Genomic DNA, 27,101 nt, shown 5'->3' with positions numbered 1-27,101 from the left:
AACAATCTCTAAATCCCGGTTTTGTGTTCTGCTTCCAACCTTTCTAGGGCATTGCTTGCCACCGTGGGGATGGTCCTGGTGTCTTCCATCAATCCTTTTTTGGGAGAGGCAATTACATTGCACATTGGAAAAAGCCCCCACTAGATTTGGAATAAAAATCCCCGCTCTTATCATTTATATGGCCAAATCATTTCTTTTCTGAACCTTAGTTTTATCTGCAAAAGATAACGTTGGAACAGATGGTCTTGAAGTTCTCTTTTGGCTTTGAATCTTATATTGAGTGATCCTCCCTGCAACCTCTAAGTGAAGTCTGAGTAATCAATTTTAACCCCTAGCAGCCCTACATTTAGGTTGAAGTTTTAGGGTGGAGAGGACTCCTTCACTCCAATGGTGAATATAAAGCTGAAGGAGTAGGATAGGAAACGCTGGTAGATGATAGTAAAAGATTGTTCTGCTCTTTGTCATCCACGACAGCTTCACGGAATCATGACAACTCTAAGGTGATAAGGTGCTCCAGAACATCTTCCTGCTAGGTGGGCTAGTAGTGAGGAGACCCTGATGTAAGTCCTAGCTTTACCCCTGATTTACTACGTAACTTTCATTATCCTGGGTCTTGGCTTCCTCATTTGTATGAGGAGAGGTGAGCTACAAAATGGAACAGCGCTTTTGTAATCAGGAGACATTGTAACAAAGACAGCAGAGTGAAACATGGTGGACACTGGCCCTATTCCCTCCAACTAAATGTGCTTTCATTTGCATGAGTAAGGGCGTAAGAGGTCCTCATTACTTGCTCTCCATACAACTCCTGTATATTTTTTTGGAAAGAGAAGAAGCTTAGTAGAATTTCCAAAATGGGTTAGGGAGTTATAGACTATAATCAAGGATTTAACAGACAGTAAAAGACAATTTCTAACTCTAAATCATATAGTTTCTGGGATCAAGTATCCTGAGTTTATAGTAGCAGGGAAAAAAAATCAAAAGAATAAATTTAATCTGGGGCATGCTGCTGACTTTTGTTGGCTGCTTACATGGATCTGATGGTTCATAACCTTCAAATTATACTTTAGAAAGCTGTAAGTTTTCCTGAAAGTAAGAGGTTTTCTAGTCATAGCACCTCTGTAAATGTCAACAGATGTTCCTGAAGAGATTCAATATCAAGGCCCAGCACATAGCATCAGAGAACAGCTCAGCAGCTAAGAGACCAGTGGAGATACCCAGCAGAGATAATCCAACAGAAAGTAGCAATCGATGCAATACCCAGCAGAAATGTGGAGATTGAGAAAAGGGATTTGACACTCAGTTTGATCACATCACCAGGGGACTGTAGCAGTTCTGCAACACTGCAGGTGCAAACCATCCCAGCCGCATGTCCTTATGAGAGTGCCTTCCATGAATGTGCATTCCCTGGTCTAATGTGCTCTCTGCACCTGTGCCCACCCCACCAGTACCGCTGGTGATTTGTAGGTGGCGGGGAGTGAACTTGTTTGTGTTTTGAGGATGTTTTCTTTTCACTTTATTTGCAATACTCTTTGTCAGTGTTTTTTTTTTCTTTTTATCAAGGTGTCCTCTGTCTGGCAAAAGTAAATGCACCAGAGGGAACTCGTGACCTGTGGTTACAATGGGGCTCTGACCCACGAGTGCCATAAATCCTCCTGCAACATGAGGTGATCAATAAGGTCCATTTTACCTCTGACATTCTATGTTCTAACGTCCTTTTCTATTTTCATATTCTGTCCTCTAAGGTCCCTCCAACCTCTGAAATTCTATAGTCCGAAGTCTTAGCTCTGACATTCTATGTTCTATGGGCCCTTCTAGCTCTAACATTCCATGTCCATGTTCAAAGCTCTAACAATCGGTGGGTCTATGGATCCAAGTGTGCTGAGCTTAATCTGGGAAGTTTTCCTGGAGGTGAGTCTTGTGCAGAGTTTTAAGAGAAGGGGGAATCTCTGGTTTGTGGTTGTGGGGAAGCACTGTGTCCTGGCCTCCTTCTTAGCATGTGACCTTGTTCATACCACACCGGGATTGACTATAGAACTGATAATTCTTCTTATAGGTGGGAAGGCTCTTTTTGAAGCAGTGAACAGATCTCTTGTCACACTCACAGGTTAGTGACCCACAGAGGCTCCCACTGCTCCTGCCACCATCTATGAGGGGAGAGAAAATACCAAAAAGGTGAGGTTGGACTGATGTGATGTCTGCATCCCACCCAGGCTCTACATAAGGATAACCATGATGGCTCCCATTTCAATAGTATTTTAAAGCTGACAGAACACCTCCCTCCCTGGCCCTTCCACAACAATCCTAGGAAGTAGATGTTGAAATTGTCTGCCCATTTTACAGATGGGAAAGGGAAACACTGAAAGTGCTGAAGGTGGAGGATTGTAGTCTTTCTCTTTGTTTCTCCCCCAAGCTTTTACCCCGACCTTTGCCAAATATACAGAGAGAGGATTTTTAATCATGTATGGGTAGGACTAAATGACCCTTGAAAGAAAGACCCTTCTCATCTCTGAGATTCTGTAATTCTGAGACAGCAGCTGCCTCCTAAGCCCAGGACTTCCCTTCCTCTGGGGTAGGTAAGTCTTCCATCTCAAATGGGATCATATTTGTAAAAGTGGTTAGAACAGTGCCTGGCACATAGCAAATGCTATATAAAAATACTTATTCCCTTCCCCCACCTTGGAGCTTGTGTTTTGGACACTTTCTACTACTAGTGTGATATTTCATCAGAGAGGAGGAGTCTGGTAAGGCTTTTGGGGGAGCTAAGTGCTTTGTTTTTATGGGTAATTATGTATCATTGTATTGGGGGTGTCATAGGATATATAATATATACATATATGTAATATATACATAAACACACATTATATGTATACATATATAAGTATATGTACATACACATACTCATATCAACAGCATAGGAGATAATGCAACAGAGCTGTAAGAATACTAGACCTAGAATTAGGAGAGATCCATACTCAAAGTGACAGCCTCTCTGAGTCTCAGTTTTTTTATCTGCAGAATGGGGAGGATAATAGCTACAGGACTTGCCTTTCTGGACAGCTGTGAAGGTCAGATAAAGTAACTGCCTTACAGCCTTTTGCTAACCAAACAGTGCCCTGGACAAGTCAACTGTTGTTATAAGGAATCTTTCTGCTTCACTCTCCCACGTACTGAGCATCTCCAACAAACTGGGTACTCAGCTGGTAAGTTATTATCATTAAAAGCTTGGCTGGGGCCAGGGCCAGGACCTTAGATGATCTGAAAAATTATCCCAGCTTGGTCCCCCACCCTGCCCCACCCCAGTTCTGCTTGTTGTAAAAAGGTGTGTGTCAAGTGTGGCGACTCGGACTCAAAAACCAGTTTTGCCTTCTACTAGCTATGTGAACTTGGGTAAGTCACTGAGGTTCAGTATCCTCATCCATAAAATGGGTACGTTGTACTGCCTGCCACATAAGATTGGGGTGAGAAAAGTTTTATAAACCCCATGGAACTGTCCAAGTGGGAGCTGTCAGCAACAGGCAGCTGGGGCTCAGGCTTTATCTAAACTTTGTACCACCCCCAATGCCTGTCACAGTGTTCTACAAACAGCAGGTGCTTAGTTAAGTGTTTATTTCATGGAATTTGTTAAATTTCAGGAAACAGCTCTTTTAACAAAAGTCATTGTGACATCCTTGCCCACTCCTACTCCTTGGCTACTAAGCAAGATGAAGACTGTGCAGTATTAGAGATTAGTATTCCAGGAACCTGGGATTAGAGGCTGCCCCTGCTGCCCAGGTAACATCCAGCATGCCACTTCTCTCTGGGACTCAGTTGTTTAAGGTCAAGGTTGGTTTGATTGCCTAAATCTGATGACCTCTCCTCACTTCTCATTTTCCTCGACTATTCTGTAGTATTTCACTCTAGAGCTCTGTTTCCTCACCTGTTAAATGAGTGTGTTGATCTAGGGTCCCTTCTAGAGTTAATATTCTATTTTCTAACATTCTACATACGAAGGTTCCCTCCAGCACTAAAAATCTATGAGCTATCAGCAGTTATATAAAACACCCACATACTGAGAGATAATACTTTCTCCTCCATCCCATGATGCAGCCCTCATCATGGAGACTGGCTTTGGGAAGCAGGTTATGGTCCTTTACTTACATGGATTGTCCAATGACATTTAGAAATGTGGACAGACTAGGAACTGTTTTTCTCATTCCCCTCTGCTGTATTCCTGGGCTCTGCTGGTTGCTAAGCAACCAGGGGCAGGATAAAACTGGACCAAAGGGATGTTGGCAGCTGGGCCAGGGTATAGGATTTCAAGGACTAGCAGAGCTGCTCTTTGAGGAAAATACTTCACCCCTGATGGAGACTAGAGAGCTATAAGGGGATCAATGTTTTGGAAAGCCTGTGGAGTCAGTGAACCAGATCCCAAGAGGGTGAATTTGGGTAGCCAGGAGGGGAGAGGACAAATGGCTGTGGAGTGGGAGTCCTGGGTTCAAGTCCTGACTGCCACTAGCTCATTGTATGACCACAGGCAGGTCAGTTCCCTCTCTGACACTTAGTTTCTTTTGTATAAAATGAAGGGAGTAGATTAGGTGATCTTTAAAGCCTCTTCTCATCCCTCCCAGCTCTACATTCTGAGGGCCCTTCTTTCATTGATGTTATGTGCCCTGAGTTATCTTCTAGCTCTGTCTTTGGATGCTCCAGGCTCCCTTCTCACTTTGACTGCCTATGTTCTTTTAGTTTTTACCGATGTATTTTGTTTTTCTTTTTATATCATCAGAGTTTCCCTATGCCCAAAGTTCCCTCTCTCCTGCTCCCAATGAACATATAAAAAGTAATTTTTTAATGACAAAAACACAAAGAAGAGAAAAAAAATCAGCATAACTGAACAATGCATTTAAAAAGTCAGAATTTTTACAATGTAAACCTTGTACCTTCAAAGGGGCAGGGTGGGAGTGACTGCTCATGTTCTTACTTGTTCTTTATAATTTTGTAATATTCCTTTTGATTCGGTGTGTGTGTGTGTGTGTGTGTGTGTGTGTGTGTGTGTATTCTGTATTCTAAGGGCCTTTCCAATTCTGTCATCCTATATTCTAAGGTCCCTTCTGCCTCAAGCATTCTATTTTCTAAGGGTCCTTCCAGTCTTGATATTCTGTGTTCTAAGAGCCCTTCCAGCTCTGACATTCTATGTTCTAAGGGCCCTCCCAGCTCTGACATTCACCTAGCTCTGACATTCTATGTTCTAAGAAACCCTTATAGGAGAGAGCCGAGTGACTCCCCCCTAACCGAATGGTGTCTACTCACGGCATATCACACTTCCGTTGACGATGTGGAATTGGTAGGTGCTAAACATTGGCTGACAGCCACAGCAGGTCTTCAGCTCAGCATAGCAGCAGTCATGGTTCTGACAGCACCTGGAGTTGGAGTTGAGATAGGCAAGAGAAAGAGCATGCTCTTGGCCTAAACGGCCACAGTGAAGAAGGTGAAAGACTTGAAACGGGAAGGGTGAAGCTCTCAGGGAAAGGTTAGACACTGAAAGGGCTTTGAACCTAAATTTGGAGTCAGAAAACCTCTCTGGGATTTGCACGTCCTCATCGAGGATAATGAAACCTGGGTAACACCTCCTGTTATGAGGATGAAATGAGATAATACAAAGCACATTGTGACCACAAAGCACCATGGGAATATTGCTTATTATCACTCTGTTCTTTTTGCCAGAGACCAACCTGTTGCATCCCTCCTGACACTCTCCCCAGAGGAAGCTAGGGCCAGGAGAGTAAATTTAGAAATGTGATGCAGGAGAGATTAAAAATCTTGGATTTTATGCTAAGATACAAGATGTGAAGAAAAACACTGTCCACATCCTCCCCTAATTCATCCTGCTGGTCTTTTCATGGACGTTTGCAGAATGGGAATCAATAGAGTTTAGCCTTTTATGATCCCTGAACATCACAGCTAAGAAGGCTCTTAGGGCATGGATGTGGAGGATGTGGAAGAACTCTGAGCTGAGCAAGTGATGTGCTTGGCACACAGCAGGTGCTCAATAAATGTTTATTAATTAACTGTGGGTTATTATGGCTCTGGCAGTTATTCAGGAGGTCCTCTCAGTTCTTGGTAGATGGGTCTAAAAACATTCCAGGCCTTCAAAGTTGGCCACATCTTGCAAGGAATGTGCTGGCAACAAGCCAGCCTCAACACTCAGCATTTAGAAAAAGCATTTAAAAATTAAAAAAAAAATAGATCCTAATTTTATTTACCAATTAAATGGTAGATTTTTAAAAATTCCACTTTATTAATCTTTTCTTTGATTTCCAGAATTTCTACCTTGGATATTTAATTGGGGGGGGGGTTTAAATTTGTTGCTTTTTTTAATTTTTTTGAAAGGTTCATGCCCAATTCATTGATCTGTTCTGAAAAGACATTTAGATAGCATCTGGTTTCCTCTCCCTTTGTGCTTAAGCAAAGTCCCCATAGAAGGCTACAGACTATGGCTGGTCTATAGGTACCTGTCAGTGTCATCCACTGCATTTCCTCTGCCCCCCAGGCCACAGTAACAGCCGTAGCCATAGTAAGAGAACAAGGCACTCCTCCCAGTCATGAGCTTGATCATCCTTCCAAACTGCCAGAAGCTGCTGCGGGTCATCATGGGCACTGCCGAAGAGAAAATGGGCAACCCGGGTGCTCATGGGGAGAAGCCCAGCATGGATGAAGTTTCCAGGGCAATATACCACTGAGAAATCACAAGGCAAGAAACCTGGCCCCTATCAAGGTATTCACAATCCCAGAATCTAGAACCAGGAAAGGACTTTAGAACCCAGAGGGTTAGATCTGAAAGGAGCCTTACTTAGAACAGAAAATATCAGAACTGGAAGGAACCTTGGAACATAGAATACTAGAGCTAAAGGGACCTTAAAATAGAGAATGTCAGAGCTGGAAAGGGACCTTAGAACAGAGAATACGAGAGTTAGGAGGGACCTTAGAAAAGAATGTCAGAGCTGAAAAAGATCTTAGATCATTAAAAAGTCAGGGCTAGAGCAGAACCTTAGAACACAGAATGTTAGAGGTGAAAGGGACCGTAGGAAAGAGAATGTTAGGTGGTGAATGAAAGGGACTTAACCAAGGTCATCTAGCTAGGTAGTGGCTAGAACCAAAAAGTGGTATTGGGATCAGGGTCTCCAGACTCTTAAATATGAACAGCAAAGTCAGTTAGAAGGCACACACACAGACAAACACATACGAGAACATATACGTGTGTGTGCATGACTTTTTAAGAGAGAAAGTCTTTGATAATCACTTTCTTGAGAATTGTGTATTGCTTCCCAAATTTAAAAGACAGTACTAACACACATTGGAAAGTGCTATTCACTAACTATGGGCAAGTCACTTCTCCTGCTTGGGTTTCCTCTTGTGCAAAATAGAGTCAGTAATCTCTGCCCTGCCCCACAAGGCTCCAAGGAGTTCATGGAGGCAAAAGTTCTCTGGAAATCTCCAGTGTTGCTGTCCAAATGTTATCTGTTGGGGCTGTGAGCTGAGGAAAGAATGATGTGTTCTTTCTTTAATGAGAAAACCAGATGTTTCTCTTTTAATTACATATGACCAGGAGTCTGCAGGAGTCTAAATAAAGAGGAATATTTTCCAAGGGAAAATGAAATTTGAGAGGAGAAAAGTCACCTCTTTCTCAGTTATTGCTACTGATAACAATGACACCGGTATTAATAGCAATACCCCAGGACCTCTGCAGGTCCCCAGCATGGCAAGTCTGGCAGCCTCAGCCCCTCCCAAGCATGGAGAAACCAGCTTAGCACCATCATGGGAATGTGGCCACTCCCCTAGCTACTGGCAAACCAAGCAACCTTGGGGGCAAGAAAGATATTAAGGGATTTTGTCAGTGCTAGTTGAAGATGAGTGGGAGAGGTGAGTATGGTCCATCCTCTAGGTCAGGGTCATGGACTTTAGAGCTGGGAAGCATCTTAGAGATCTGGTCCAAATCCCTCCTGTTATGAAGGAGACAATTGAGGCCCAGGGAGGGAGGAAGTTCTATTTGAAGTCACACAGATCCTAAGTCCATTTGAAGATTCAAACTCCTGTTCTTCTCAATCCAGATCTAGTTCTCTTTTTACTATATCATGATAGAAGAGGGATTGGGAAATTTTGGAATGAAAGAGAGGAAAATAAGCCAAGCTTGATACAGATTTGTGCTGTTGTACACAAGTATTTTTGGTATATATCATCATGGTTTCAGAGTTGGGATAGGGCCATATAATCCAACCCCTCCATTTCACAAAGGAGGAAACTAAGTAATAGAGAGACTTTCCCATTGTCACACATTGAATAAGTATTTAAGGCAAGAGCTGAACTCAGGTCTTTCTTATTCCAAACCCAGTCCATTATCTGCTGGATCATCTAGCTGCCTCCATTTAAAAAACTGAAATATTGCTAGCAGCAAAATATTTTCATGGAACCCTGGCCCTCATCATGTGGAACACTGACAGTCCAAGCCGTCTGGGAATTGCAGTCTCTAAAGGACTCAGGCACAAGAGTGTTCTATCCATTTTCCCCCCACTCTCCGCCTGGTGACTGTGGTTCTCTCTCTTCCTTCCCACTCCCCATCTCCCTACCTCCCAGTAGAGCCTATGCTTATAAACACAGATGCAGACACAGACAGGACAAAACACTGAAGCTATTTTGGAGCATTTAGCAACTTACAGAGGAGAATCACAAAGATGGAGATAACCTTCATTACCCAGCAGCAAAGATGGGATCAAGGGAAGAATGCCACACTTCTTCTTCAAGGGTGGTAGATCTAGTCAGATAGAACAGGTGGGGGTGAAGTATCAGCCAGGTGGGAAATGGATCTGTTAATTCATGTCACAATGAAGAAAGGTCCTGTCAACAGAACAAGCAGAAATATGTGTGGAGGATTAGTAAATAAATGGAACTTAGAAATGGAGAAATCTTTCAAAACTATTCATAGAACTACATAATGTGAGATCAAGAAGGGACGCTAGAAGAGGGGCTTTAGAACACAGAATATCAGAGCTAGGGGAGACCTTAGAATACAGAATGTCAGAGTTGAGAGAGGTCTTAGAACAGGATGTCAGAGCTGAAAGAAGACTTAGAACAGAAAATATCAGAGTTGGGAGGGACTTTAGAACATCAAATGTTAAAACATAAAATGTTAGAACTGGATAGGCCCTTAAATGTCACCTAGTTCAACCCTTTCATTTTACAAGTGAAGGAATTGTGCTCCATAAAAGGGGAAATGTTTTGCCCAGGACTGATTTCTCTGCACATGTATGATATGCTCTCTGGGGCTAGGATTTTAATTTTCAGGTTTTAATGACTTAGGTTTTATATAACTGCAAAATATAACAAGGTATTATACTCAATTTTATTTCCAAGTTAGTTCGTCCTTGATTCCCCCCAATCCAGAAGACCCCATGCTGTACTCAGCACTTTGGACAAGAGTCAGAAGCAAGGCAGTTAGCTTGGGAATCACCAGGGTCTCTGGTTCATGGGTATCTGTGTGCAGAGGAGGAGAGGAGATCTGGAAGGGGGCAGGGGAGAATAGAGAAGTTGGCTGTCCACAACTCTTCCTGAGCAGAAGCTACTTTTCAGGTGGGTCAGGTAACGGAGCCTGTTAAACCTGATTAAGGCAATTTGGGGAGCAGGATGTAGTCAGAGGACCCATCAGAGGAATGCACTGGGCTTATCATTCTGGGGCAGCATTTCCCAGATAATGTGGTTATAGGATTTAGAGCTGGAAGGTCTTTTAAAGATCCTCTAATGTCCAACCCCCTCATTTCACAGAGGAGTGAGCTGAGACCTGCCCCTTAATAAATGCTTGTTGAATTGAATTGAATTGAATTGAATTGAATTGGACCAGGTGCACTGAGTTTCCTCAGGATCAGAGGACATGAGATACTTCTTAAAAGAAAATGTTTAGGAGGAGAGGACCAGGCTGGGCCTGAGAGATGGCACTGAAGGCAGATTTTCCTCAGAAGGGAAGCTGCCACTCAGAGTACATTTGCTGTTTCTTTTACAAAGTGTTCCAACAAACCTATTTTCCTGTGTCGAAGCCCCTAGCAGATGACAATAGCGGGGAGCTCACCCTTGCATGGAACTTTACAGTCAACAAGGCACCTCTTTAGCAAGTCAGGATGCTCGTGTGCACACACACGCACACACACAAACTGACTTTTTTTTTTTTGGCAAGTCCTGAGTCCTCATTTTGCTGATTCAGGAATTGAGGCTTTGGAAGGGAAGTAACTTGCCCCAAGTCACACATCAAGTAAGTGGCAGAGCTGGGATTTGAACCCATGATCATCTGAGCTTCAGTTTTCAAGTACGTGCACAGGGTTGTTGTGAAGAAAGTGCTTTGTAAACTCTAAGCTACTAGAGAAATGCAAGGCAATATTACTAATGTTATTATTACAATCTGACCTCAGACACTTATGAGCTCTATGACCCTGGGCAAGTCACTTAACTGTGTGCCTCAGTTTCCTCATCTGTAAAATGAGCTGGAGAAGAAAATGAGGAATCATTTCAGTATCCCTGCCAAGAAAACCCCAAACAGGGTCACAAAAACAACTGAAACTTTGACTACACAATACCTGTTGTTATAATTATTACCATTTTGTCTTTATATTGTAAAGTGCATTGCCAGCCTTAAAGCACTATGTAAATGCTAGCTATGGTGATGATGATGATGATGATGATCAGTGTGTGTGTGTGTATGTGTGTGTGTGTGTGTGTGTGTGTGGTCTTTTCCATTAGATCTAATCCCCTCGAGGGCAGGGACTGTTTTATTTGGATCTTTGTATGTCCCTTCCTTGCCCTATTAGCTGCCACTGAATACCCCTCAAGAATTGCTTGTTGATTGATATTGTTATTCTAATTATAAGCACATCCCTGAGTTTATGAATGATTGTGTTTCAAAAGTCAATAGCTTGGAACTTGTCATGAATTTCCTTGTAGAACCTACAATTTCTACCTGGGGGTGGCCACTCACATGTAAGTCTAGGCCAGGATTGTTTATGCTCTGTATAAGGAGGTGCGAAAATAGATAATACTTGGAGAAAAGCTTTCCATGGAGGTAATGAAAGTTAAAAAAAAATGTTAGGTAGTTTAAAGACATGAGCCCCAGATTCCTGGAAAATTGGCTCCCATGAATCAGACCATTCCCCCAGAGAAGTTGGATATATGAGGCCTTCCTGCCTTTGACCTTCCTTCTCAGCCCACTATCCCAAGTGGTCTCATCAGTTCATCTAATGGTGAAAAGGTAATTACTTATTTCAGACATTTCTATAATGAGAATGAGGACAGATGGTTCAGGAAATTGGGTGCCGATTGCTGGATACAGAAGTCGCCTGTCAAATCAAGAACAAATGTTCCCACTAAACAGCAGCTGCTACCATGGAATTGGTGCTGTGGGTTCCAACCTAGGGCTGAGTGAATTCGTTTTTGCTTTAATCCAGATCCCCCAATGGAACTCTCAACTCTCCTTACCACCATCCCCGCCATCATGACCTGGATCACATCTTTATCAACATCGCTATGACTGTTATCACCAACATTCTCATGAGTGCCATTGACATCACCATTACCATCTTTCCCTTCACTACCACCACGTTCACCATCATCATTAATATCAACACTATGGCTGTCAATGCTGTCACCATCTCCACTCCATGACGATGCTCACCACTAACATTCTAAACACCACCCTTGTTGCTACTGTCCTCATCAATACCATCCCCATCACCAACTGTCCCTGTCACCATTCACCACCAATAAAACCAATCAGCATTCTAATGACTATTACCACCATCGCTGCCCAGCCCCACGGTTATCAGTATACTTCATCACCACCGCTACAACCACGATTGCCACTACAGTCAACATGGTCATTACTGTCATCAGTCTTAGAAGAGAAATCACATCGGATTTCAGAATTGGGAAGAACCTGAGTCCAACCATTTTACTTTGTTGGTGAGGACTCTATGGCTCAGAAAGGTTGTAAGTTGTCTAATGCCACACAGGTGAGCAAATGGTAGAGGTGGATTCAAGTTCACTACTCTATTTTACTTAATTGCTGTTGTCCTCATCCTCATTAATATATCATAGATCTATATTTTGAAGGGACCTCAGAGACTGTCAAGTCCACCCCCCTCCCCATGTTTTGAATAAGGAAACTAAGGTTCAGGGAGTGAACCTTAGGGATGAATTGCCCCAGGTCGAATAGTCAGTAAACATCAGAAGTGGGATTTGAACCTAGGTCCTCTGACAAGGGCACCTAGGGGGTGCCACGGTGCATAGAACGCTATGCCTGAAGTTGGGAAGACTCATCTTCCTGAGTTCAAATCTGATCTCAGACACTTACTAGCTGTGTAACTCTGGGCAAGTCATTTCACCCTGATTGCCTCAGTTTCCACACCTGTAAAATAAATTGGAGAAGGAAATGCCAAACCACTCCAGAATCTCTGCCAAGAAAACCTCAAAGGCTGTCATGAAGAGTTGGTCATGATGGAAATGGCTGAACAGCGACAACCACCTGACACAGGAGTGAGTGCTCATCCCTCTATACCAGTGTTTACTGAGAGTCAACTAGGGCTTCAAGTGTAAGAATCCTCAAATATATCTACTACAGGGGAGTCAGGATAAAGAGGGAAACTGACTCTCTGGCTAACGCACCTGATAAGTCACCCTGGCTGCACAGGGAGAGATGTACTGTCCCCTCTCTTCTCGCTTCTCCACTCTCCGAGTGTGTATACATCTGGAGGATGGAGGTTGGAACAGAAAGATCCTCCTAAATGCCAAATAAGCAGGAGTCTATACCTCAAGTATCCCGAACCAAGAAACTACACAGAGCTCAGAAAGTTGATTTAATTGGAAAATTACTCCAAAATTCTCATGTTAGTAGAATTTGGATGAAGAAGCCATTTCTGTCTGAGAGGTAGCCTATGAGGAGTTCCAGAGCATCACCCCAATATTTCCAAATAATTTCCTGTGTGATCTTGGTTAAGTCATTTGTATTCCCCTGGGCCCAGTTTTCTCTTCTGCAACATGGAAGTATTGGATCAGAGGGAGGGCCTTATAAACCAGCAAGTCCAGTCTCTTTTTACAGACAGGGAAACAGAGGCACAAAGCACTTAAATAAGTTGTCCAAGATCACACAAGTACTCAGTGTCTGGGGTGGGATTTGGACCCAGGCCTTCCTGAATCCAGATCCAGCCCACCATGATCCCTCTTATCTCCAAAGTCGCTATAGCTCTGATGTTATGTATTCTAGGATTTCTTCCAGCTTTGTTCTAATGTCAATCAGTCAATCAACTGATTAACAAGCATTTATTAAGTACCTACAAAGTGCCAGGCACTGTCTCAGTGGATTCAGTCACACTGATATCCTGGGTTCTAAGGCCCTCCCAGCTCTGACACCCTGTGTTCTAAGGGCCCTCCCAGCTCTGACATCCTGTGTTCTATTCCATGTTTGAAGCTCCAACATCCAATGTCTGTGATCAATTCTTCAGAAGGCTCCCAGAGGCATCATCTCTCATTTCTTCCTATGAAGTCCCCTGTGAAGGGAAGGGGATGGAGGCAGGGAGACCCATTTGGAATCCACTGCAATGGTCCAGGGAGAATCGAGAAACACCTGAACCATGGGGTTGGCTGTGACTGCAGAAAAGGGATGGACACAAGATGCATTGTAGACACAAGTGATCAAACCTGGAGAACTGGCTAGAGATGAGGGGTGAGGGAGAGGAGAGAGATGATGACTCTGAAGTTATGACAAGAAGGGAAAGTTTGGGGAGAAAGATAATGAGAAGACTCCTGGAGACAGAGTCAGGCAACCTTGGTTCAGGTCCTGATTCTAAATACCTTTGTGATGCTGAACAAGTTATTTAAATGTAGTCTCAGTTTCCTCATGAGAAAAAAGGAGTCAGACCCGATGGTAGCTCTGGTCCCTCCCAGTTCTCCATGTACAATCCTAGGAGTGGGGGGGAGGGGGAGGGGGAACGACGGTTTCTGAGGGAGGTGGGTTCCCCTCTAACTTCGGCTCAGCTTTGTTCTGCTGGTTAACGTCTTCATAGGTCCCCAGCCCAAGGACATCGTGAACACCAGGGACCCTAAGCAGGACCCATCACTCTTCATTTCTGTTCTCCTGGACCGTCTCCCCCCTCCCCCATGGAACACTTTCGGCAGTTATTCCCATGCCTTTTTTAACTTCTCCCATAATATTCCTTCCACTGTCTTCTTGCATCGTTGTTGAGTTAACTTCATGCACTGCCTCCCCAAATAGACTGTCATGCCCTCTATTGCATCCAGAGGAGCCTCCCAGAATCCTGAGGCTCACAGACTGTTCCCACAGAATTCGGGTGCTAGAAAGCTTAAGATCGTTCTAACCCAACTAAATGTATAAATGGGGACAGGAATAAAAGCAAGCATTTTAAGGTGTGCCCTTGCATTCCTAGGATTATAGATTGAGGACTAGAAGGGACCACTGATAGCATCTAGTCAAACCCCTCCATTTTTCAGATGAGGAGACTGAGACGGGGAGAGGTTAAGTCACTTGCTTTGTGTCACAAAGGTAGAGTCAGACCGGATTCCTTTGACTCCACCAATGAGGGCTCTGAAGATCTCTCTGGATCCTCACAACCATCCTGGGAGAAAACTGCTATTATGACCCCATTTTACAGATGAGGAAAATGAGGCAGGCAAAAGTAAAGCGCCTTGTCCAGAGTCATACAGCTAGCATGAGGCTGGATTTGAACTCAGGTCTTCCCGACTCTATGTCCACTGGACTGCCTAGCTGCCTATGGGCCGCTAGAGGCCAGAGAGAAGTAGCTTGGGTAGAGCACACGGCTGATTCCCACCATGCCTTGTCTGTACCATCACAGAAGGAGAGCCAGAAGGGACCTCAGAGGTCACTGCGGCCATTCCCGTTTCAGATGGGAAAATTGAGGGGGTGGGGGGCGGCCAAGGGAGTTGTCTTTAGGTACTTGGATTATAAGTGGAAGAGCCGGGATTTAATTTAAATCAATCCTTGACCCCAAACAGGAGCGCTGGCCATGGCACCATGGTTGGTCTGGGCAGATTTTTTTTATTGTTTTATATTATTTATATTATATATATTTATATTATTTTATATCAGTAAGAGTTTGGAGAAGAGCCCGTTGTCCTAAAACCGGAAAGAAACACATTTCCCAAAGGGGAGGGAGAAAAGAAGCAGAAGGTAGCTGACGGTGGAAAGCCCCTGGGACCACAGGCTCTTCTTCAGAGAGAAATCGTGGTCGGCCTTCGGGGGCGGGGCTGGAGTGGGGAAGAGCACGGGCGTCTACGGGCGAGACAGGAGGGGGCGCTCTAGCACGGCGCCGCCCGTTCTCACTGATTTCCGCAGCTGTGAGGGGGAAGGTGGGAGGTGCGGAGGAGGAGGGCGGGGGCCGAGCTGTTTCCGGTGCGAGCCGGAAGCACATGACCCACGCGGCGGTTGCCGTGGGGACGGGCGCTGTTTACACGCAGCTCTGCGTTGGTGCCGGAGACGGCGGATGGAGCTGGGGCGAGGTGAGAGCCGTCGCAGCCCCCACCCCCGGGGTCCCCGGGATCCTCGGAAACGGGGCCCCCTGCTCCCCCACCCCGTCCGGCCCGGGCCCGCCCCCTACCAGGCGACTGGGCCCGGCTCCGCCTCGGAGGCCTTAGCGAGCCCATTTCCCAGAGGGGGAAACTGAGGCTTCCCACCCAACACCTATCCCCCGCCGTGCAAAGACCCCCGCAGCCCTTGGTGTGGACGGCCTCGGATTAAAGCGCTTTAAAATTCACACATAGTTCTGTCCCTGTTGACCGTGAGAAGGGCAGTGGGGTGGAACAGTCAGGGAGATCTGGGTTCAAGTTGTGCCTCTGCAACCCGCCAGCTGTGTGACTGTGGGCAGATCGAGAAACCTCTCTGAAGCTCAGGCGACTCTCTGAGGTTGTAAGGTGAGGGTGAGTTGTAGATCTGCATTGGCGAAGGGAGCCCCCACACTAATGAAATCACAGGTCCAGACCCCCTCCCCCAGATTAACGTCTGAGCCGTCTTATTTCCATGCTGGTGGCGGATTTTGGCCTCTTTATTCCAAGGCTTCAGCTTCCTTTTAGATGAAAGTTTTCTCCTGGCCTCAGTTTCCTTCTTTGTAAAAGGAGACTTTGGATTAACCCTTCAAGTTCTCTTCCGATTCTAAATATTCTACGATCCGAGGTAGGTTCAGGAAAGGGACAGACTTTGCTGTGCGTGGGAGACCCTGCCCCGTCTCTCTGTGCTCTGAAGGTCCAGGCACCAGCCAGTCACAGAACTGGAGAGCTGGAAGGGTCCCTGGGAGCCAGGAGTCCCCCCCCCCCCCCAAAAAACTCCCCCCCTGAATTCTTCCGAAGAGGGGAAACCCACCCTCTCCTGAGGCCACCGAGCCTTGGGAAGTTTTTCCTGTCTTTCTGCACGTTCAGACTCCTCTTCCTATCACAGTTCTTTAAATGCTTGAAGGCAGCTACCCTGTCTTCTCTGAATCCCTTCTTTTCCAGGCTAAATACACACCAGGTGCTTCCCTTGCCCCTCACATGAAGTTTAGACAAATCTGAAAGCAGCTTACTTCAGCCCCCACCCTTATTTTTAGAGGAGGAAACTGAGTCCTAGAGAAAGAGATGAGCTGCCCCACCTCACATAAGTCCTAAGTGGTGCAGCTTGGGTTTGGGATCTAGTCCTCAGACAGATTTGGATCCGGGGCTTTTGCCAGTCAGGATGAGTGAGGCTTCAGACTTCAGCCGGGATTTCAAAGCATCTCATCAGACCATTCCCAGTTCCTTTTCAGATTGAAGCTGATGCTTTTGGATGGTTAATGGGCCACCCCAAAGTTTAGGATTACTGACGTGTTGAACAATTCTCAGGTTCAGAGGAAGCACCTAGGTACTTGGGAAAGAGTCCTGGGCTGGGTGTTGACCTTGGTTCTTATTCTTAGCTGTTTCCCTAACTGACTTAACTAGTCCCTTGGGCTTCTTTTTCTTCCTCTGTAAAGTGAGGGGGTTGAATTCAATTATCTCTGTTCGTATCTAGCTCTTTTATGTTTTAAGCTCCCTTCCCACTCCAACATTCTGTGCATTTATGTTCCCCCTTCTATCTGACCTACATCTCTCTTACTGCTGTTTAAGCCCCCTTTCTCCAGGGCCAACTCCTCAAAGACAGCAGATTGAGGTTTCCTTTTGTATGCCAGTGTTAGCTGAACAACCCCCTCAGCCTCCTCTTTTGCTGAAAGAATTTTCCCAAATCCCTTTTTCTGTCCTCCTTTTGGTGAAGTGATCCCATTTCTCCGAATTGCTTTTAAAACGGACAGTTTCCCACAGGACAAGATACTCTCATCATAAAGTGCGGTAGTAGGTCACAAATTAGACTGGGAAGAGAATGCAGTATTTGAGTTCTCAGGCCAACTGCCTTTTTCTCAGTTGGTTCTGCCCAATAGTCACCTTGTGAGCCTTCCAGCCCATCTCCCTGTGAGCTGATCCAGAACATTTAGAGTCCAACTTAGAGCTCTGCCAACAGTGTGTGGCCATGTTTATGTTTTACTGCCTTGACCCTGGGTGAAGTGGACTGGATGGAAGGTATTAATTTGGGGAGCAGCTTGGTGTTGTGGAAGGGGCACTGGATTGGGAGTTAAAGGACCAGGCTTTGCCACTTCTCAGCTGTGGGACTGGGCATTTCACCTCCTGTCTCTTGGCATATCTGTAAAAGGAGAGCGTTGGAGCAGAGGGCAGCAAAAGTTCCTTCCAACTACAAGGGGTTTTTGAAAGGTATTTTTTTTTAAAAAAACCTCATCCTATCTCTCCCTCCTCCATCTGTTCCAGAATATCTCTTTAATCCCAAGAAGTACATAGAAGAACTGCCCTTTTAATAACTCCCTGGAAACAGTCACCAGTGTTTGTGTGTGATTGCTGGCGAGCCTCTATTGTACAGCTATGGTGTTTAAGTAAACAGGCCACTTGCCGATTTGGTGGCAGCTTGATGGATGCCCACGCCTAGATCTTGGAGAATGGCAGGGTGTTGAAAGCCTGCCAGGCCTTGATGTGGTGAAATGAGTTGGGCAGGAATAATAAACAGTGGCTGCAGACGCCTTCCTTTGCCCAAGCAATGAAAAAAAAAAAAAAGCCAAACAAAAAAAGAAACCCAACAGCAGCGGAGGCCTGGAGAGCCAAGGTGTGAGTGCAAAAAATGCCTGGCTTGGATCCTGAAACACCTGGTTTTCTACCTCTTGCCAATCTGATGGATGCCACGGAAAGTTGGTGTTCCCTCCGAGTAACAGATGGTCGCTGAAGGCAGAAGGCGGCAGGGGATTGTGAAAGAAGGTTAGATGAAGCTGCTTTACCTGAAGGAGGTGTTAGTCTCTAAATAACTGTGAGTGGGCTTCAGGCTTAGTCATAATGGGGCTTTGGCTCTGAGGGGGCCCTCTGTCATGTTATCTTATGACCAGGGTGTCTTGAATAAGACACCCCCTGAACAAAACTAATTACAGAACGCCAAAAAGGTATGGGAAGTACAGGCACGTACATATTCAAAACTCACTGTTAAAAATATTCCAGCGGAGAGATGTGGTATGCATGACTTTTCCTTGTCAAAGTTATTAACGAAGAGGTTTCTAAGTTACCAAACTCCTTGACAGTGAAACCTCGGTGCAGCAGGAGTGGGAGTTCTGAGCTGAGCCTCAGATCATCCAGCAGGAGCTGCAGCAAATTAATAGCCGTGACAGAAAACCAAAAACTGTCAGCCTCCCCAGTTACAGAGCTTAAATTTAACACAGCTGCACAACAGCCCCGGCCTTCCAAAGCCACGCTGAGTCAGAGTGGGGCTCTTGAAACTCAGATGGGAATGCTTTGGCAAACCAAAAGTTACAGGCAAAAACCAAACCAAACCCCCAGACCACTTGTGGTGGATTATATGGTAATTATGTGATCAGGCTAACAAATGTGAGAGATGCAGAGCAGGTTGATCCATATCCTGGGCATTGCCGATGGAGGTGCTCTCTTGCCCCCTGGAGTCAGGTGGGATGTGAAAGGCTGGAAAGGTGAAGGTGGGAGTACATCTGAGCATATGGGAATAAATCTGGAGGGAGCCTTTATATCAGAATGTGGCCTTGTCCAGAATTCAGAAAAGAACAAGAAGCCTCTGGATTAGGAGGTAGGAGATGGGGTTCAAGTTGTGGCTCAGGCATTTGCCAGTTTTGCAAGCTCAGTTAGCTGAGTCATTTCAGAGATCCGAGCCTCACTTTCCTCATCTATAAAATAGGCATCATGATACTTACCATATTCTGCTTACAAGAACTGTGACAATCCAATGAGGTCATGATGATAGCCACTTGTATTATATGATAAGTTTCACAACTTCCTGGTGTTATTCATCTCAGAGATGAGGAAACCGAAGCTCGGAGAGTTGTGACCCTTCCCCAAATTACATGTAGAGAAATGTTACTGTTACTGTTATCAGACCTTTTCCCCTGGCTGAGGTGTGGTCATTTCCATTGTACTACATATGGAAAGTTCTTTGTCAATCTAAAGTGGACCAAGATGGGTCCATAATCCGTTCTGTGTGAGAGCACTTTTAGTGGGGCATCTAGTACAGCCTTTGGATGTGGGGAGCAGCTTTTCCAGTAGAGCTTGGTGCACATTACTGACACACAGGCTTCAGCTTAAACCCCAGTCCTTTGGTAGCCCAGAGACAAGATACTCAGGAACGTTAGCCAGTGGCTTAAGGAAGTTGGCAGAACCAGATTCTGTTCCTCACTCAGGCTGCTGCCCAGGTCATACACGTCTAAAGAACTGTGTTTATCTCTGGGTTGATGCCACATTTAGGGAAAATAATGACAGGCTACAGTGCACTGGGAGAAAGCGACACTTGGGAGTGGTGAGGGGATTGTCCAAAAGAACTAGGAAGAAGTGAGATTAGGGAGGCCATCATCATCTGTGTCTTCAAATACCTGAAGATGTTTAATTGGGAAAAGACTTGTTCTTGGCCCCCAAGAGCAGAGGTCAGGGCAGTAGAGGAAAGTTAGGGGAGTTGATTCCTGCTCCCCATAAGGAATGGTATTTCCAAAGTGGAACGAGCTGCCTTCCTAGGTACTTAATAGTCACACAGATGGTTTGGAGGAGGGGATTCATGCATGAGCAACCTCAGAAGGACTTTCTCATTGGGGGATTGTATGAGAAAAAAGACATCGTGAGACAGCAAGGGGGACTGCCAAGAGCTCTCTGCTCGCTCACCAGGGTCCAAAGCCTGGCTCTGACACTAGCTGTGGGACCTCAGGAAATCCTTGCACTTCCTTAACCTCAATCAGTCAATAAGCATTGATTAAGCTCTTCAGATATACCACAGGGTGGTCATAAGCAAGGTGCTTTGTAAACCAACCTTAAATAGCTATATTCTGATAGTTAAGGTCTATATAGCTCTTTGATAAGCACTTTATATCATTTGATCCTCACAACCACCCTGGGGTGGGTAGGTGCTGTGATTATTATCCCCATTTTACAGATTAGGAAACTGAGGCAACAGAGATTAAGTGACTTGCCCAGAGTCACACAGCTAGTTAGTGTCAGATCCATTTTGAGCTCAGGTCTTGACTTCAGACCCACTCTGCTGATTTTAATTGGGCATTTTATGCAGTTTTACTCTGTGCACTTTGCTACTTGGCTGCCTGTGGTATGAGTTTGAGATCTTACCTTTAAACAAGTCAATTATTATTGGTGGTGATGTTGGGGGTGGGAGGCAGAGCTCTTGAGGAAAGTCTTTTGAATGGGAGTGAGGGAAAGCAAGGGAAGTTTCAGCCATTCTTAGGCTTCTGGGTAGGGGTGGGGGAGTAGGCCACAAGGGCAGTCAGGAGAAGCTCTGAGGGATCTGGGAGGTAACAGGGCTGGGGTGATGCTGCCCAGTCAAGATAACTGGGGCCTGACCCATGGTCGTGGAAATAAAGGGGAGATCCAGGTGCTGATAGAAATCAGAATCACTGAAGGTTAGAATGAGACAGGAACTTGGAACGAAATATCAGATGCCATCTAGTCTCTCCCCTCCCCCCCCCAATTTTAAAGGGAAAGCATAAAGACACAGGGGTAAGAAGTAATTCTTGGTAATTCTTGGGCTGGCCAGGTTGCCCACAGTGATAGCAAACTAGTTAGTGACCTCACCTGCTGAGAGCGAAACTTTTAATTCCCTATAGGCACTCCCCTGGTCTACTGACCAATATCTCTTTCAGGTAAAAGAGGGCTACTCATCCTGCCTAGAAAGCCCTCTTAAACTCCTCAGAGAGAGGCATCATGGGTATAAGGTGATAGTTGGGACATGCTGAAGCAATGGGGGCACAGAGATGTTAAAACCACCTGAAAAAGGTGCAGAGGGAGGAAGGAGGGAAGGAAAAATGCAAGAGTAGGAGTGTGGGTGGACTTGGGGATTGATACAGAGTAAAGAATATAAGAGAGGAGAGATTGAGGGAGGGGGCTGAAGGAAGGAGGAATGGATGGGCACATTGTCTAACTGCTGAACAGAGTTCTGGGCTCCAAGTGACCGGTCACTGCACGTATTCCGTAGATTTACTGAGGGAAAAGAAAGCTGAGCACTCAAACTGTCCTCACTGTCCTCAGCCATTGGAGAGGAAGTGAGCCCTGCTTCCTTGACCAGCAACCCAACAGGTGTTAGTGCAGTGGCTGGGAATGCTCTCGAGACAGTTATTGGGATGTTGTGGGTCTTCCCATCCTCTAGGCCAGAAGGGACAACCTCCCAGCCCCAGAATGCCAGCAGCCTCACCCAGCAGGGCCCATGAAGAGGCCCCATGCCGGGGGGGACTTGGAACGTGAATGAAGCTGGCCAGAATCATAGGATACTCTAAAGCTGGGAGAGGGTCTGAGTGATCATTTAGGGCCAGTCTCCTCATCTTACAGAGAAGGAACCTGAGGTCAAGAGAAGGGAAGAGCTGGGATTCAGACATGGGTCATCTGGCTCAAATCTACTGCTCTGGCTGTGTGGAGAGGCCACGGGATTTGGGGATGGAGGGTTTGCATTTGAAGTCGATCTCGGCTGCTTCCTTCCTGGGTGATCTTGGCAGGTCCCTTTTCCCTTATGGATCTCTGGTTCCTCTTTATACTGGGGGGATTGGACTGGGCCCTGAGATACCGGATTTTGTGAAATCTGGATTTAGTCAAAGGGCTACACTCGAGGACCTAGAGGGTCACATGTGGCCTTGAGGCTGCAAGTTCCCCACCCCTGCTCCAGACTCTGCCCCCACAGGACCCTGGGAGGCCTCACCTGTGACTTGTTTCTTATTTGTCCTGCTTCACAGGTGCCTTGAGAAGCAATGGCCACGGAAGCACCTCTGAACATAGCCGCATCTGAATGCAGCCCTGCTCTGGACCCAGAAGCAGCTTTCATTTGGCAGCCAAGCCCTGTCAATATGCATGTCACAAGGCCCAAGTCTGCCAAGGGACGCACACGAACAAATCTAAACTACTCTCATAGCTCAGAGGCCTCCTCTTACCGCAAGCCGCCTTCCCCAGCTCCTGCAGTTCCCTGTGAGGTGCCGGGCAGCCAGAGGCCAGTGGGCTCTGCTCCCAAACCCCCAACTCAGGGGGCTCCCGATGAGATCCCTGAGCTCCTCCAGCAGGTACCTGTAGGGCCCTCCTCCTCCTCTCTCAACAAGTACCGGGTGCTCCCTTCCATTAACAGAAAGAACTTGGAAGAGGTGGCTGTGGATACGGTGGCCAGACAGGCCGGCACTCTCAAACTGGGCAGCTTGCAGGAGCTCAAGGCCCTTTGCAGGGAGGAGGCCCACAGCGGAAAGTCCAGGGAGGGGTGTTTGCGCGTCCCTGCCCCTCCCCTGGAGGGTAAGCCCTGCAGCAGAACCAAAGAACGCAGCTTGTCCAGGCCTGGGAACCTGGAGGAGCCATCAGATGGAGAGCCCAGGCTGCTCCTGGCTGTCCGGTCTCCTTCAGGTCAAAGGTTTGTCCGCCACTTCAGGCCAACTGACAACCTCCAGACGGTGGTTGCGGTGGCGGAACAGAAGAACCTGACGACGTATCACCACTGTAGCATCGAGACCATGGAGGTCCCCAGGAGGAGCTTCTCTGACCTCAGTAAATCCCTGGAAGAGTGCAGGATCCCTCACAAGTCTGTGCTGGGCATCTTACAGGAGGAGAGAGAGGGCCAGCCCTGAGGCCCTGCTGAGTGCTGTGGACTCGAGGCTATGGAGGTCCCAGGAAGTAAATGGGTCTGCAGTGGCCTGTGGTTCTCAGCACTTGCGTCTCCAGAGAGCCTCCTTTTGAAGTAGTAAGATGTGTATATAAATTGAGTGTGTTGTAAGACCTCTTTCCAATTCTTTCAGAGTCTTCCCTCCATCTCAGAAGTGAGCAGGCAAATTAACAAAGCTGTTTGTGAAACAGCTGCTCCCAGGTCTTTTTCTCTCCTGTGCTCCCCTGTCCCCCCCCCAGGTGGGGGGGGGCAGGCCTCTTAGGAGTACTGGTCTGTCTTTGTAGTGGATTGTACCAGTTCAAAGCCTGCCTTGCCTTTCTGGATTTGGCTTTGGGAATTCTTCCTTTCCAGAGGATTTGAGACTAGGCCTAGGAGGCTGGGTTGGGGCATTGCCTAAGGAAATCTTACTTACTATGATAGGTGATCAGAGAGAGGACTAACTCTTCTCCTTTGACCTAGCATCCCAAGTATTCATACCTAAAAATGGCTCCTGAGACCCAAAGCAAGCTGGTTTTTCCTTGAGAATACCCAGGTTTGGACCCCTTCTTTGGAGGCAGAGCTCATTTTAGAAGCTAGCAGGTTCATTTGCCATGAAGCACAGTGCCTCCTTGTTCATTCCCATTGCTTTCCCCCAGTACCTAATATCAAAGGAATGGGATTGAACTGGTTCCCTCTCTTGTGGTCATAGCCTCAGACCCACTAGGTAGGGCTCACTCCCAGCCTTCACAGTCTCACCAGGCCAGTATTTCCACTTAAGCAGGATGCCTCTTGGAACAGCTCTGTTCAGTTTTCTCCTTTCCACAAGAAAGGGAATGTTGAGCCATTGTGCATGTGCTAAAAACTGGTATCTAGACTTATGGGTGGGCAGAAGGGCATTCACTCTCTCAACTCAGTAGCAGGATTTGAGACTGGAGGAGGGTGCCTTGTTTTCATAACTACCCAAACAAAGTGATGAATACAGACAGTTTGCCAAAGCCCTTTTGTATTATAACTTCCCATAAAACCCTACCAGTTATTTGGACCCTGTTTATGGCCAAACCTCCATTGGGGAGGATGTGTTGGGAGAAGAGCTGCAGAGGTCCCAGCTGCCATGTTCCCACACAGAGATAGCTACTTGATCAGCCACTCCAAAGCAAGGAAAAGGGAGTTTCTTCCCCCTCTGCCTCCCTTCCCAGTTAACCTCAGTACTTACCAGCATGTGACTCTGCTGAAGAGGCAGGGGCCTGGCCACAAGTAGGCCTAGTAGCTCACAGATGCTGCTACCTTGGCACGTAATGCATTTTGCACACAGATAAGGGATGGAGTTGAAAATTTACTCCCAGCAAAGTGATTGAGGCTTATAATTAGCAAAGCTGTTTGATACGGAAGATGACTTTTCTTCTCCTTAGCCACACCCACGCACTCCAAGTAAAGCTCGGACTTTGCTTCTGAAAGCTGGACTGCAGGGTAGCAGTCTGTACCAGAACAAGCTATTTCCAAAGGGTTTGCAGGACAGTTCCAGCTTACTTAATGTGAGAGACAGTTCTTAGCCTGGCCCTGGCCCGGTGAGCTGCTCTATCAGATGGAAATGTGGGCTTGAGCCTAATGGACCTTGTCCAGGTCTACACAGTTGGGCCTTCTCTTCTAACATCTCACTGGGGAGGCATGACCTAAGTAATGCTGGCAGCCCCCGGCTCTGGCTTCCAGAGACCAGGCCTTTCTTGGCTTACCAAGGGATCAGACACATCCTTCTGCTGGAGAAGAGCCACCTATCAGGTTCCCATCATATCTACTCAGTGGTAAGAACAAAGTCCCACCCACCTGGGACGTGGTGTTTCCTCCAGGCAAAAAATCTCCGAAAACTTGAGGGAAAATGGAGACTCTTCCACAGCACCAGGCTGTCATCTGTCACCAAGGCCACTTGGCAGCATCATCCTGGGCTGATGAAAGAGGTGGGAGAGATGGAACTCAGAGAGCCCTTCCCCAGGCATGCTGGAGATGTGTCTGTGAAGTTATATTGGAACCATTTCAATAAACTTTTTTTAAAAATTTAAATAAAAGGTGATGTTACTCACAATCAAATTTCCTGCGCCAACTGGAGGGAATGGAGAACATGTTATGAGTTAGCCTAAGGCGATGTGCCACACACTGTCAGGCACCAGGGGCTCCTGTGACCCTGGCTGCTCCCAGTTGGGTTTGGCTCTGGCTGGCCCCAGTTTGGTGTCAGTCCCTTGTTTGCTGAATGTGCTGAATGCTGGTCTCTTGAGAGGACCCCCCTGTACTCCCCCCTTCCCACTCTGAGCTCTAGGATGTGCTTTTCAAGCAGATGGAAAAGGCTTTGGGGGATTATTAGAAAGTTTCTGCTTTGTCTTCCCCCATCGTTCTAAGTGTTCACACTGACTGTGAAGTCAGAGGACTGGTTTGAGATTCTGCTCTTCTGTTTATTAGCTTTGTGATCTTAGTGAAGTCACTTTGCCCTTCTCCCATAAAATGAGGGGGGCTGGATTAGCTAAACTCCAGGTTTAAAGGTCCCTTGTGGTTCTCGATCCAGGGTCAGCCAGGGTCTGCCATACCAGACATGGCAGGTAGGATTTTACTAGTCGTATAGAATAGATGACCCCTGTCCTTGGCCCATTGACTTCATCACCTTCCCAGAGCTCAGTGGTAACAAGGTCAGACCCACAGTGAGTCACCAAGCATTTATGATGCACTTGCTTGTATCAGGCAGACCAGGAAACTTGGCTATGTGTTGCTGCTGCTAGATGGACTAGTGTCTATAACACTCTCTGGTTTACAAAGCAGCCTTCTTCACAGCATCTTTTTGAGCTTGAGGTAGGGGAAGGCCATTCCCATTTTGCAGAGAAGGGAAGAGCCTTGCACAAGGTTACAGAGCTGTATCAGAGCCAGAATTCAAACTCAGGTGCCAAAGCAAGCATCTTTCAGCTGGGTAGAAACAATAGAGTTTGGTACTTAGTACAAGTATTTAGACTAGAAAACTACCCCAGGGGAGACTGGGATGAGCTCTTCCTCTCATCTGAGGGTGCCCTTTGTGCCATTTACCCTCCATGGGGGTTTCCAGTTCTTTCCTGGGAGGTAGAGAGGCCTTGCTCCCTATGGCCTCCCAGTCCAGTGTTCTTTCTGGCCTGCAGTACACTTTCCCCTCACCATGCTGTTGGCCACTTGAGAAGTGGGCAAGAAGGTGTGGATGGTCTGCAATGATAACACAAGGACTGGGAAAATAACATGCTTTGCAGATGGTGGTGCCCAGGAGCTTCACCTTTGTATATAGAGGACAGGAGGATGAGAGCCACGGAGAGCAGGGAGCATCTCAGAGTTTACAGGATATTTTACCCACATTTTCCTTCCATCTTCACAAGTAGGCCGTGAAGTCAGCAGTACAAGTGAGACCAGTCTCCCCTGCTGACTAAATGGAGGTGCCTGGAGGACGTGACCAGGTCACCCAGCTGCATGTGGACCTGCCAGGCCCACAGTACAGGATGGATGTGAAGCCTTTGGCGAGCCAGCATGGCAGCCTGCGCTTCCCAGGGTCTTCCCATCCTCCCACTGGACAGCTGAGGAAAGGGGAAGTGGCCTTCCAGGGATGCGTCAGTGAAGACCACACATCAGGTAAGATAGAAGACAGCAGCACATGACTCGGTGGCCTGTCATCCCCATGCACACTTGGATGAAGTGTAACAGGAAACAGCCGAGTACCAGCAGCAGAAGGAACAGCAGGGCACAGAAGTGACTCATCACTTAGCATCCAAAAAATTCTCGTGAGCAGATGGTGGGTAATTTCGGCACATTCCTTGTCCCACCCCACCCTCCCCAATCCAAAGCTTCCGGGGACTTGGCCAATAACACCCAGTCCCCTTTGTATTCTTCCTGGTCTGGAGCTTTC

The 27,101-nt window shown here is 46.6% G+C and overlaps 2 protein-coding genes across 2 annotated transcripts; one reads left to right on the top strand and one right to left on the bottom strand.

Moving 5' to 3' along the window:
• Nucleotides 1-1,309: 1,309 nt before the first annotated feature.
• On the bottom strand, nucleotides 1,310-24,985 carry PLA2G2C (phospholipase A2 group IIC). The gene is made up of 5 exons (XM_069079611.1): nucleotides 24,414-24,985; nucleotides 8,689-8,868; nucleotides 6,489-6,633; nucleotides 5,287-5,396; nucleotides 1,310-2,144 (listed from the first exon to the last, which is right to left on the bottom strand). Exons 2-5 carry the CDS (start codon nucleotides 8,720-8,722, stop codon nucleotides 1,990-1,992), a joined length of 444 nt encoding a protein of 147 aa, XP_068935712.1. The 5' UTR covers nucleotides 8,723-8,868; nucleotides 24,414-24,985; the 3' UTR covers nucleotides 1,310-1,989.
• UBXN10 (UBX domain protein 10) lies at nucleotides 15,431-24,416 on the top strand. Its single transcript, XM_069079610.1, has 2 exons — nucleotides 15,431-15,543; nucleotides 22,317-24,416. Exon 2 carries the CDS (start codon nucleotides 22,332-22,334, stop codon nucleotides 23,184-23,186), a length of 855 nt encoding a protein of 284 aa, XP_068935711.1. The 5' UTR covers nucleotides 15,431-15,543; nucleotides 22,317-22,331; the 3' UTR covers nucleotides 23,187-24,416.
• Nucleotides 24,986-27,101: the final 2,116 nt, after the last annotated feature.

The sequence above is a fragment of the Petaurus breviceps genome, unplaced genomic scaffold (genome assembly GCF_028583685.1).
Source record: "Petaurus breviceps papuanus isolate PSGF00001 unplaced genomic scaffold, PetGlider_PUasm1.0 91041, whole genome shotgun sequence".
Classification (NCBI taxonomy): domain Eukaryota; kingdom Metazoa; phylum Chordata; class Mammalia; order Diprotodontia; family Petauridae; genus Petaurus; species Petaurus breviceps.
Note: the sequence above shows the minus strand (reverse complement) of the source record. Positions and strands in the feature narration are given on the sequence as shown.

Bases quoted from the DNA above. Each gene is read 5' to 3' on its own strand.
- PLA2G2C (XM_069079611.1), bottom strand. From the start codon at position 8,722: ATGAAGGTTATCTCCATCTTTGTGATTCTCCTCT. The intron at 5,397-6,488 runs GTACCTATAGAC...CTCCAACTCCAG, and splicing joins GCAGTGGATGACACTGACAG to GTGCTGTCAGAACCATGACT. The intron at 2,145-5,286 runs GTGAGTAGACAC...CTCCCCTCATAG, and splicing joins CAACGGAAGTGTGATATGCC to ATGGTGGCAGGAGCAGTGGG.
- UBXN10 (XM_069079610.1), top strand. From the start codon at position 22,332: ATGGCCACGGAAGCACCTCTGAACATAGCCGCATCTGAATGCAGCCCT.